The following is a 13,498-nucleotide window of genomic DNA, read 5'->3' as shown; positions in this document are numbered from 1 at the left end:
CCCCCCCCCCCCTCCTCCAATTAAATTTACTCAACTGAAATTACACAAACATCGATCATTTATATTTGCCTTGTTCTACTCTATTTAAAATTCTTACATAAGATAACCTAAAAATAACCCTAATTCATTTGATCTTATTTTTTAGGACGTGTTGAGGTTTAAATAAATGGAAGACGAGGAGGAATGTTTTCTATTCTGTAATGAGTGAATCTCCCCACGGGGTTCCTGAGTTTTCAGGTTCCCAACAACAATTCCACTCCTTCTCAGAGGCTACCCACCCAAATGGATTTCCATTCCAGCAGTTTCCCATGCAACATGGAACTGTTGTCAGCCAAGGGCAAGCTCCTATGGGTCAGTACCCCCACCCAGCAGCAGCGCACCACACCTATCTTCAGAATAATGGGCCAGGACCACCCTTTCATGCCAATAACAGCATGCAGCAAATGCAAAATCAGTTTACCCCAAGGCCACAAATCCCCTCTGGATATCCTTTACATGCATTGCCTGGTAACTCAGGAACATTCAATCAACCTGGAGGTACCAGTCAACAGTCTCAGTCTACCAGTGAACCCCATAGTCATCATGTAAACCCTTTTACCAGTGAAAATAATCAGTTTGTCTCTAATCCTCCAATTTTATTCTCTAGTTCTCCAATGAATCTCCAAGCTGGAGAAGATGGAATGCCTAGACAAATGGTTCTAAATGGACCTCCCCCTTTTATGAACAATCCTGTTCTACATCCAGCTAGTCAATTTCATAATGGTGCTTATTTAGAAAATAATCAGAATTTCATCAGCACAAATACAACACCACTTTTACCCCATTCTAATTCAGTTGCAACAACTTCTAACAGTGGGACGATTGTTAACCAATCTCATTTTTCCACTCAGGAATCTATGGGAAATCTTGTTTCAACAAGTGGATTTGTCAGAACAAGTTCTGGAGATATTCACCAGAGAAACCATGAATCTCAAACACAGTACACATTCCAAGCTTTGCAACCTCAACTTTTGAGGCCTCAATGGCAATCTGGAACACCAAATATGGAACCAAACAATATAGCCCAGGCAAAACAGTTGAAAGAAAGAATGCCTAATCCTTATACAATATCAAATCCCAGTTCTGTAGAAAGTAAAAGACCTGCTTTTAACGAATCTAACTACAACAGGACTTTATTCCCTGTTCGATACCCTCAAAGAATGGAAGGTCCAGTCCGATTTCCACCACATGGTCCTCCATATCCAAATAACCAAATTCCATTAAGACCTCAATTAAATCCTTATCAACTGAACATTAACCAAAGAAATCAGATCACTTCAGGATCTCCACATCCATTCCAAATGTCGGTAGTTAGGGGACCTTCTGCTTCAGGAAACTTTGACAAACCTGAAAATCCAAGTGGTCTATATGGTTCAGAGAGCAGAGGACAGAATGTTCATCATCCGAACACCATGGTCTTTCAAGGTAATCCCACAAGTCTACAACATCAATCTAATCTAGTTCAAGATGGTAACATGATTGCTATAACATCTCAAGATAATTCTAATTCTAATGGAAACAATGAACAGATGCCTTTTCCACATGTCTTGATTACATCACAGGATCCTATTACGGGACCTCATTATGTAAAAGATATGAATCCTCAAACCAGTGTCTCACTCCGATATCATGAAGGAGTTCAATTACCAAGACAAATACATCCTAACTATTCTACAAATCAAACAGGACAAAGGTTTTCAGGATCTCAAATGATGCAACATTTTCCTACAGGAACAGAGAATACAAACCAGGCGCAACATGGTCCTCCTCAAAGATTTCCCCATGCTCCTCTGCCTCCCGGTGTTCCTGTTGGTAACTTTCCGCAAAATATGGGACAACACATCAGGATGCCTTTCCCTAACTCTCATCAGAATGGGAGAATTCAATTAGATGGATCCCCGAATGGAGAGATATCTGGACCAACTCCTGTGCAGAGCTCTACTCTTCAGCAGATATCCCCTCAAATGAGGTTAGTTAGACATCCCCAGGGGCAAATACCTCCACATAGTGCTTATTCAATGCCTAACTATCATCCCAGGCAACCAATGCTACCTCAAGTCGGACCAAATTCATTTGCTCCTGATTCCAGTCAAAGGAATCCAAATATCATGCAAGGAGCGAGTATGGCTGTTCCTTTGCAGCAAGTGCCACCAATACCTGGCAAACTTCCCATACCATCACTGTCCACACCTTCAGATATTCCAATGGTTTCTCAGGGAAATCTGGCAAGTGTGGCTTTCCAACTTCCCACAAAACCTGGTCTTCAGTTTATGTCCAGCGGTACATATGTATCACCGAGAATGGTCGGATCATCAGGGGTAATAACTTCTGGTGGGGTTATGATGACTGGTATTAGTCCACAGGCGGTTGAAAAAGTTCTGGTGCCATGGGGCTGGAAGAGGATTTTCATGAATGATGCCATTGTTTATTTCAGGTATAATATTCAACTTTTTTCGCCATCCTAGACACTGGACAGGGTAAAATCTTTCATTTTAAAGTTTCCAGTTATTGGATAAACCTTCAAAGTCTTGTTAAATGTATTTTTAATTTTAATTCCCAACTCAAAATAACATCTTTGACAAATCTCACCTCTAAGTAAATATACTAAGAAAATTAACAGTGCTTACTTTTTAACAATCCAATTTTATTTACTGCAAATTATTCATGTTTAAATTTCTATTTTTACTGAAAGGCCCCCCCCCCCGCTGGAAAAATTATTACCTAATTATTGTTGTTCTAGTCCTAGTGGGATCCAACTACGGAGCTTGTCGGAGGTTAAAGATTATCTATTGACGGAGGGAACCTGTAAGTGTGGTCTTGAATGTCCTCTCCGAATAGAAACTAGTTTTGACTTCAGTACACAGGTAAATTTATCCCACCAAAAAAAATCAAGAAAATGTGTACACTTGAAGCAAAAAATGCGGCCTGGCGTTATCGGTTTGTAAGGTAAAAAACAAAACTTAGACTACATGTGTTCATAGAATTTAAATTTTAACGGGCGTGGTGTATGTTATTACTTCGAATGAAGTAAGTTAGTTTTTCTTGTCCGGATTTCTGTTTTAATCTTTAAGAAACTCTAATAAAGAATATTTTAAGTTGTGTTTTTTTTGTGAAGAATATTCAAACTGAAATGTATTTGTTACCCTTTTTTCTTATTTGCTGGGATAACATGTTCTTCTTTTATCTCATTCATTTCACACATTTTTTACTTTTTCGCTCCGTTTTTATTTCTCTTCCCTGTTTGGTCAAATTTTGTTTTGATTATGGAGATTAGAATATTCATCCCTGCTTTTCAATTAAAATAAAAAAACATATTTTTTATCAGAAATGTTTTTAGAAATTGTTTGAAATGGTTGTACCACCAGCCCCCAGTAGTGGGGGCAATTGTAAACACGGCAGCAGTACATCAACATTGGCGCAACTGCAGAATAGTACAGGGCTTTCCATTCGGCATGTACACAGTCCTGTACTGCAAACTAAAGGTAAACAAGAAATATTTTAAAAAATTTGCTATTTGTTGAATAAAGTCCTTGAATTTCTTTTAATAATTGTTAAACCAATGAAGCTTGTGAGACAAGGCCGCTTATGGAAAACTAGCCTATCTAGTAGCCACTGAAGTAGTAGCTGGTAGTATAGAGCAGTGGCCTGGCCAGAGGGCCATAGGAAATTTTAAAAAGAAAACTTTAGTCGTATTTAATACCAGGCTGTAGATACAGGCTTCGGTAGTTTGAGCTTCACGGCTCGGCTACAGCCACTCGGGCATAACAGTATCATTGCACATGTCATGCGAACTTGTGTTATTGGGGAGTCTAGATAGATCGATAGATAGATTGATTGATTGATTGATTGATTGATTGATTGATTGATTGATTGATTGATTGGCCAGGGGTACAGAATACAGGTGGTCCCCAAATTTGATTTATATATCTGATTTAAAGACTGATAGATATGAATTAACATTTATTTTTAAAAATTTACATTTATGAACATTACTGTATTATTTTATCATTGTTTCACTCCTAAATCTTCAAATCAAAATCATGTGTTTTATATGTCATTCTACTGAAAAAAAAACGAAATTGAAAATATAAATCTTAAATTAATATTCATTTTGAATTAATTGTTGTCCGAAGTATAAGTGAAGCTAATTTGGTTTTTATCCGTGTACAGTATACACTGATGACGGTGACCAATAAAAAAGCATAACAATAATTGATTCCAGAGCGAAGTAGACAGTTTTTGAATCAGTGCTTAGGATCCATTTAATTTTGATGCGGATCAAAAAATTTTGTTCAATTTTTTTCCCGCTTATTTTTATCCTAGAACTTGATGAACCATTCAGAAATGAGGAAATTTTATATAATCACTCTTTTTTTTCAAAATTTCAGATTTGGGGTTTAGGAGTAAAAAAGTAGTTTTTGCAGTTTTTGGTTGATATTTTACCCCTTGGATCCGGATCCGGATCCGGATCCTAAGCACTGTTTTTTTTTCCATGGATACACTTCGGTGGGAAGGAACATCAACCCCTGAATGGAATGAATGAGCAATAACTAAAAATAATGATTCACAATGAACATATTTCAGATGGGAGGAAAGGAAAATCTAAGAAAAAGAAACCATTTGCTGGTGTTCTCGTCTCACAGATGCTAGCTGCAAGAGAGATGGAGAAACAGAGAATTAACCAGGTATAGCCGGATAATAACTTGATGATGGTTGGTTTGTGGGTTGCTTGGTTGCTTGGTTGCTTGGTAGTACGTTAGTAGTTTGGTCGGTTGGTAGTAGTTCAGTTGATTGGTTGGTTGTTGGTTAGTCGGTTAGTCGTCGGTTGGTTTTCAGTTTAGTTGGTTGTTTGGCTGTTTGTTTGTTTGGTTAATTGATTGATTGATCGATTGTTCAATTTTGACGTCTAATATAATCTTTGTTTTATTTGCACGTAAGATTTACAGATCTTTTATGAATACGATTTTACTGTTTATTCAGATTTCATGAAACTGGAAAAAAATATTTTTGGAGCTTTAGTAAGAAGTAGGTGCCTGGTATTTTTGTAAAATCGATCAAGATTTTTTTCTATTTTATCTTCGTTAAATGATTTACTTAAGCTTTAATTTTAGTAATCTGCTGATCATTTATTTTTTTATTTATTTATTTAGATAATTGCGCGTGAGAAAGCCGAACACGAAGCTGCTAAACAACAACAACAGCTAAATGAACAGCAGAAAAAACAACATCATCTTGATCAAGAACAGAAACAGCAGAAACAATCCCAGGCGCAGCCGAAAGTGTATGAACAGCAGCAGATGCGGATGCAGGCGCTCCAGGAGCAGTCTGAACAGGATAAACCTCAACGTCAGAACCAAGAGCAGCATAAACATTTTCAGCAGAAGCAACCTCATTTTCCACCACAACTTCAACATCAGCATCAACATCAAGATCAAGCTCAGATATACTTTCAACAACATTTTCCACATCAACATTTATCTCCTCACCCGAATATATACGTTAACGGAACAGTATCAACAATTTCTTCTCAAAATGCTGATAATTTGGGAGATGAAGAGCTTCGTCATCAGAATGAACAGCTCAGTCTTGAAGATGAACAGTATACACCTCATGATGAAGAGCAGCCTCCTGAAGAAGAGGAAGAGGAGGAAAATGAACATAGGGAGGAGGATGTTGGAGACAAAACAGATGCTGATGATTATACAGGAATGGACAATGATGAAGATGGTGATAATAAGGAGGACGATGATAATGATGATGACATTGAAAATGAGGATGATGATGATGATGATGATGATGATAATAATGATGATAATAATGATGATTATGATGATAATGATGATAATGATGATAATGATGATAATGATGATGAAAGGAGAAGTGAGGTATCAACTCCCCTAAGATCTGTACTGCCTGGCATGATTGCTCAGTCAGGATTAATGAATCTTGGTTCAGTTTCTCATATTCTCAGGTCTGATTCTAAACTTTCTTCCAGGGACTCTTCCAGGTAAATTCATGTATTCATTTATTCATTCATTCATTTATTCATTAATTCATTTATTCATTTATTCTTATATTCATTAATTCATTAATTCATTTGTTCATTTGTTCATTTGTTCATTTGTTCATTTGTTCATTTGTTCATTTGTTCATTTGTTCATTTGTTCATTTGTTCATTTGATCATTTGTTCATTTGTTCATTTGATCATTTGTTCATTTGTTCATTTGTTCATTTGTTCATTTGTTCATTTGTTCATTTGTTCATTTGTTTCTTCTTTGTTTTTTTTTTCATTTGTTCCTTTGTTTTGTTCATTTGTTTATTTGTTGTTTATTGTTTATTTGTTGTTTATTTTTTTCATTTTCGTTTGTGCGTTTATTTGTATATTCGTTTATATTTCGTTTGTTCACTTGTTCACTTGTTCACTTGTTCACTTGTTCACTTGTTCACTTGTTCATTTATTTTTTTGTTCATTCATCGACTCTCTTATTTCTTAACTTTTTAGTTATTTGTTTTTTCATTTACTCTTTTATTACTAGTTTATTCATAATTAATATTATCATTTTTTGTTTTTATACTTGTTAATTTATTTATACTTTTTTATTTGTTTATTTGTTTTTTTTTCATGGACGCTTTTAAAAAAATTTTAAAATTAATTAAAGATTTTCTTTAATTATTTACTTCTTTTTAATCATTCATTGCATTCGAGTTTAAGAAATTTATCAACTGATCGATAATTTTACTGTCAAATATCTTAATCTTTAATTTTTTATTTTGTTTAGACGTTCATCACTTGAGAGCACACCACAAGCTTCCCAAGAGAATCCACGCGCGTTTAGTTTAGCAGATGCGATGCAGGCTGCGCGCAGACTTAATATGGAGCAGGATAGGATCCAGCACAACGAGGAGGAAGATGAGGATGAGGAGAATGAGGGGGATGATGGAGATGATGGAGATGAGGGAGATGATGAAGGAGTGATGGATGAGGATGATGTTGAGAAAGAGGAAAATGAACCACTAAATCAGGAGGAGAGTATACCCGAGGAAGAAGAAGATGATGATGTTGATGAGCTGAAAGCTGAAGAGAAAAGGGTTGAAGATGCGAGGTCAGACCTTGCTAAAAATATTGAAATCAGACGTCTCTCATGCACTGAGGACGGAAATAAGGTTCTAGAACCAACATTCCATTCACCAGAGAAGGAGAAAAAGAAAAATCCGCTGGAAAAAATTCTCAGTTTTGTCTCCGGTATAGAACTTCCAATGAAGGATCGGGACGGTAATGGATCCAGGAGGAGTTCTCCAGCTCTCAGCGGAACCCCATCTCCCGTCCTTCCAAATCTAAAATCCCGGAAGAACCGTCAATACTCTACCCTTCCTCCCCTACCACACAGTCCTCCACCCTGGGTTCTCCGAGGACAACCTCCTCCCACCAGCAACTTTGTGTCTATGGATCCGATGAGAATTCAAAACCTTGCTCCACAAGTTCGTCCTCCGATAGCCAATCATCAGATGATACTAACTGCAGGGATGCAGTTTCAACCTCAACCCGTTCCCTCTCAGCTCCCCCAGCAGGTGATGCAGTTGATACAAACCGTGAACGGTCCCATGCTTATTCCTCTGGGCGCCCAACATATTCTCACCGATAGTTCTCTCCACCCACCCCAGCCTCAAGATGGATCGTCTCAAGTTTCTCCTCAATCTTCTTCAGGAGGCTCAAGTCAGAACTCTTCCCCTAAAGATAAAGAGAAAGTTAGGAAACGTAAAGCTGCTTCTGAACCTGTTCCTCCAGTTAATCACGTCCCGATCCTAATGTCACCTGGCGGGGGAATAATGAACTTCTCCTCTGGTGCGGTCAGCCAGGGGTCCCAGCTTGTAGCGATGAGCCAGTCGGGTGGAACAATGCTTCAACCTCAGCAGGTGATGACGCCGAACCTGATGATGAATCCTGGAGGCCAGCAGATGATCCTACAGAATGGAACATTGATGGCGCTCCAACCTCAGAGTATAATATACCAACAGCTCCCGGACGGAACCCTGCTCCAGGTCCAGAATCAGATACCAGTGCTCCAACAACAAAACCATCAGATCATCACAGCTCCGATAGTTCTCAATAACGGGGGAAATATAATGGGTGGTCCACAGTTTTTAATGACCCCTCAGGGTTTAATGCAAACTATATCTCATATTCCAACACAGGCAGTCTTAAGTCAGAGTAGTCCAACTCCGCCTAAGCGGATTCGGGAAACTGGGAGGCGAGGTGGAGCAAGAAAAAAGACCAAAAAGGAAATTTCTAAATCTATCGAGGCAATAACTGAGGAGAGAGACGAGCAGGACGGGATGGATCAGGGGAGTATGGACACAGATACGTCCTATGAGGACGCTTACGCATCTACAAGTACTAACTTTAGTCCTCGGTCCTCTATACAGAGTAACAAGGTTGATAGTTCAGGACTGAATGCAACTCCGCCCCACTACAGGGATCAGGAGAACCACGCCCATCGATCCCAGGAATTCCAGCCAGGTAAGGCAGAGTACCACGTCTACCAGGATCCCCAGGCTCAGTATAGTGATCTTGAGCAACTTAGGGAAGAGAGAGATGTTGAAGAGAGAAATCTTGATTTAGATTCTAGTCTCGCTAACTCCAGGATAGAAATAGATAATTCACTGAATTCTGATGAACCCCCGGTCCAAGCAGAAGAGGAAGGAGATAAAAGATTTGAAGAAGGAAAGGATGATGAAGAAAGACCGAAGACGGAAGAGCGAGAAGAAGAAAAAGTTTCATCTTCTATTAAGAAGAAGAAGAAAAGAAATGCTGACGACATTGTTACTGAACAACTGGAGATGGAAGGTAACTATTCTAATCCAGAATTAATATTATTTTAGTTTTATTGTCATCTAATTTTTAAATTTTAGTTTTCTAATCCGAAATGAACCTATTTTTCTATGAATTGTAAAATTTTGATCAATCTTAAGTTTTTTTTATTGAAGAATCAATCTTGAAATAGCAAAAAAATTCATTGAAGGGACTGTAGCTGTAATTTTAAATGAACCTCCATTTTACCTTTATCTCATCAAGGATCAATGTCCGAGATGATATGGTACCTTTAAAAGTTTCGTCTGTGAAGGAGCTGACCAGTTTCTCTTTTTCAAAACTGATTATTTTCTGTGGTTTCTCTTAAAAATGACTTAGGGATTCCTGCTTACAGAAATAATGGAGCTAATTGTTAGAGTTAAACAATTCAAGATAGAAATCTTCTACATGATTGATAAGATAAAGGTTTAAAGGGAACCATGCCGAATATTGAAATTAGAACGACAGTCACTTTAAGAAGCATAAAAAGTTTGTAAACAGATTTTTATTTAGAAGAAGATTCTGATTCCTTGAACTCGCCTCCTAGTTGCCAGGAGTTCCTAGACGGAGATATAGTCTGGGGACCCCTTCAGGGACACCCCTCCTGGCCAGGGAAGGTTGTAGGGGCGGGGCAGGAGGAGGGGCATCTTCTAGTTTGCTGGTATGGGGGTAGACAGCTAACACAGGTATATACAGAAATAGTATTCATGTAATGTATATTACTATCTTCGATTTTGTCCTTTAATTGTTGCTCTTGATTGTTTTCCGAAATTTTTTTTCATTAACCTTCTCATGGGGTCATGAGATGTTCCACAAGCAGGCAGACAAGTAAAGTATATATATAAAGGAGATAATTGAAAACTGACGAGTAAACTAGAATACAAATATATATCGGCTTTGAATTAATATTTATGAACTCTAGACTCCACCTTCCTCACATTTTCAGATTTAAACTTACTGCTGAAAGAGATAACTTTAAGATAATTAAAATATAGTGATCACACAGCCTTTTCATTTGGAAATCGAGGTGGACCAGACGTTACAATTTCAGAAATTATACATATATATATATCTATATATTTATTTATATAATTTATTATTCAATCAACTCCGCCAACATTAAATTCTTTTAATCTAGATATGATAATCAAGTAAAAAAATCTTATCTGTTCTAGTTTCTATTGTTAGGACTAAAGAAAACGAAAACAGAAAGGCCAAATAAAAAAATAAATAATGAAAGGGAAAAAATTGATCAAGAACTAAAATGTCCTTTATTTTTAAATCTGATGTACTAAATATTCGTAAACATTGATTTTAATATTTTCTGCATACTAATGTGATATATGCACCCTTATGAATATCATGACAATAATCTTAAGTTTTCTGATATACTCCGCCAGGAGTCGTGAATATTATCAAAACATAAACATAAACATAAACATAACTCCATTGGAATTTCTATAGAACTCTATAAAGAAAATAGAAAGAAAGACAAATGTTTAGGTGAGGTCTGAAGATCTAAAATATGTTTAGGTGAGGTCTGAAGATCTAAAAATATGTTTAGGTGAGGTCTGAAGATCTAAAAATATGTTTAGGTGAAGTCTGAAGATCTTAAAATATGTTTAAGTGAGGTCTGAAGATCTAAAATATGTTTAGGTGAGGTCTGAAGATCTAAAAATATGTTTAGGTGAGGTCTGAAGATATAAAATATGTTTGGATGAGGTCTGAAGATCAAAAAATATGTTTAGGTGAGGTCTGAAGATCTAAAATATGTTTAGGAGAGGTCTTGAAGATCTAAAAATATGTTTAGGTGAAGTCTGAAGATCTAAAATATGTTTAGGTGAGGTCTGAAGATCTAAAAATATGTTTAGGTGAGGTCTTTATTTAAACCTTCTAAAAAATTGTGACATTTAAAAAATACCGAATTACAGTTTATAATTAAATAAAAACTATTTTTTTCTGTTCATTCGTCTGAGTTTGGTTATAAAATCTCTAAAGTATTAATATATTGTGGAAACAAGTATAAAGAATTTGTGTTTTAATTCATTGGGCAAATTCTGATCGACGTTCAGTTGTAGAGGTTGTATCTAAATAATAATTCATCGGTGTCCGAATTCAATGAATTTCAGCCGCGTTAAAAATCCGCCAAAAACCGGTTTCAATTGAGCGCCGGCTTAAATCTTAAAAGGCCATTTATTAAAATTTCACTGGCGTCAGTTTTAAACTCGTTAACATAGAAGACATTTTGGAATACTCATATTACAAAGATTATTTCTTTCATATACAATTACCGTCCTACAAAGTGTTGTGTAAAAAGGAATTAAAGAATTATGTCGTCTTTATATCACGTGTATTTTTAGTTGTCGTTTTGTTAAAATAGTAATCAAGGTTTTGGGACTTCCAAAATGTGGCATATCGTTTATTTCATCGAAGATATATAAAGTGTTCTCCAGATCTGAATTGAATAAATTAAATATAAATTTCTGTCTGTTGAAATTCGAACTTGTAGACGTAATGCAAAAACTTCTGTTTTGCACCGGTTCAATCTGAAGAGAAGAGGTTGAACCTTGTCTACGCGGTTCAATCTGAACGAGAGAGGTTGAACCTTGGCTATGCTGTTCAATCTGAAGAGAAAAGGTTGAATCTTGTCTACGCTGTTCAATCTGAAGAGAAGAGGTTGAATCTTGTCTGCGGTTCAATCTGAAGAGAAGAGGTTGAATCTTGTTTTCGCGGTTCAATCCAAAGAGAAGAGGTTGAACCTTGTCTACGCTGTTTAATCTGAAGAGAAGAGGTTGAATCTTGTCTACGCGGTTCAATCCGAAGAGAAGTGGTTGAACCTTGTCTACGCTGTTCAATCTGAAGAGAAGAGGTTGAACCTTGTCTACGCGGTTCAATCTGAAGAGAAGAGGTTTAGTCTTGTCTACGCGGTTCAATCCAAAGAGAAGAGGTTGAACCTTGTCTACGCTGTTCAATCTGAAGAGAAGAGGTTGAACCTTGTCTACGCGGTTCAATCTGAAGAGAAGAGGTTGAACCTTGTCTACGCTGTTCAATCTGAAGAGAAGAGGTTGAACCTTGTCTACGCTGTTCAATCTGAAGAGAAGAGGTTGAACCTTGTCTACGCGGTTCAATCCGAAGAGAAGAGGTTGAACCTTGTCTACGCTGTTCAATCTGAAAAGAACTGGTTGAACCACGTTAACGCGGTTGAATGTGAAGAGAAGTGGTTGAACCACGTTTACGCGGTTGAATGTGAATAGAAGGGTTTAAACCACGTTTACGCGGTTCAATCTGAAAAGAAGTGGTTGAACCACGTCTGCACTGCTCAACCTTGTCTTGCTTTTATTAAATCTAGTTCTAATTAGATTCCTAAATTGTTTCCTTTAAACTTCTTTATTAATTTTGAGCTAAAATATATTAATTTCAGGGGGAGAAGAATGAATATACATCTGGAAAAGGCTATTCAAGAGGCAATGATGGAACTGGACTAATCCAAGATAGATTTACCCGATTCTGTGCTAAAGCCCATGATTCATGAAGTAAGCCGGCTACGGGGTTCTTTTATTATCGACGCTTAAAATTCATTTCTACCAAATGAAGGTTGACTAATTATTATTATTGGTCTTAACACTGAATAGGGAGACTATTAAAACTGTGGAATAGAAAGACGACTGTTAGACTCAACTCGTGATTTAAAATAGTCCAATAAACCTAAGACATTAATTGTGCAATTTCATTTCCATCAGAATTACACATTAGATGTATTTCTTCTACAGTTTTATGGATCCAAGTATTCAATTTAACCGGAAAGAAAAATATTAGTTATAAACTTAATATTGAACTAGATTAGAGCTATTGAAAGTTTCATTAAATACAGAATATTTTGTTTAAATTAAAATTTAGACTTTTTGCATGTTTTAGTGCGGAAATCGTTGTGAAATCTTTATTCTTTTATCTTATACATAGAATGTAAAATGAATTATGAAAATAGATAAAAATGTGATATTATGTAATATAAAAACATACTAATGCGTAAATACTTCTTAAATTTAATGTTACATATATGCATTATGCAATTTGCATTTATCTGCATTGTAATCCTTGTACATAATGTTGAATTGTAAATATTAAAAACAGAGAAAATATATATTTAGGCATCTATCATATTTTTCTTATCAAATATTTGTTTTTTAGATTTATCGATCATGTCCAACAAATGATGCGAATAGTTTTTTCAACTTTTATAAATCTGATTTTTTTTTAAATTAAATAAAACCATCTTTTCGAACTTTAATCCTATTAATAATCGCAACTTTGTGGGGGGATATTTTGGATTTTGTAGAAGAAAATAACTTTGATAATGTTATCAAAATGTTTCCCAGGTAAGACTTTTAATAAAAGCTTTGCGAATGTGAATTCATCGAGTCGTAATTTATTTTATACAATTTATAAAGTAATAATCTGGTTTTATCTCTTATCAAAACATTACCCCTGGGTGGATTTGCATCAATTTGATTTTGGAACTTGGTAAAATCATAGAAACATTCTTAGCTTGGTCTTAAAAATTTTGACGTGATTGACTTTTGTAGAAAAAAACTCGGACAAAGCTGAGTTTC

At 36.2% G+C, this 13,498-nt stretch overlaps 1 protein-coding gene across 1 annotated transcript; it reads left to right on the top strand.

The window, feature by feature from the left end:
* Positions 1-125: 125 nt before the first annotated feature.
* On the top strand, positions 126-12,142 carry LOC111704742 (uncharacterized). Its single transcript, XM_023477075.1, has 10 exons — positions 126-2,473; positions 2,780-2,903; positions 3,377-3,521; positions 4,624-4,724; positions 5,190-6,046; positions 6,820-8,885; positions 9,402-9,574; positions 10,422-10,452; positions 11,441-11,581; positions 11,673-12,142. The coding sequence occupies exons 1-10, from the start codon at positions 201-203 to the stop codon at positions 12,140-12,142; spliced, it is 6,381 nt and encodes a 2,126-aa protein (XP_023332843.1). The 5' UTR covers positions 126-200.
* Positions 12,143-13,498: the final 1,356 nt, after the last annotated feature.

The sequence above is a fragment of the Eurytemora carolleeae genome, unplaced genomic scaffold, assembly GCF_000591075.1.
Source record: "Eurytemora carolleeae unplaced genomic scaffold, Eaff_2.0 scaffold259, whole genome shotgun sequence".
Taxonomy (NCBI): Eukaryota; Metazoa; Arthropoda; class Copepoda; order Calanoida; family Temoridae; genus Eurytemora; species Eurytemora carolleeae.
Note: the sequence above shows the minus strand (reverse complement) of the source record. Positions and strands in the feature narration are given on the sequence as shown.

Bases quoted from the DNA above. Each gene is read 5' to 3' on its own strand.
- LOC111704742 (XM_023477075.1), top strand. From the start codon at position 201: ATGAGTGAATCTCCCCACGGGGTTCCTGAGTTTTCAGGTTCCCAACAA. The intron at 2,474-2,779 runs GTATAATATTCA...TTGTTGTTCTAG, and splicing joins GATGCCATTGTTTATTTCAG to TCCTAGTGGGATCCAACTAC. The intron at 9,575-10,421 runs GTATATACAGAA...AAATATGTTTAG, and splicing joins GGGGTAGACAGCTAACACAG to GTGAGGTCTGAAGATCTAAA.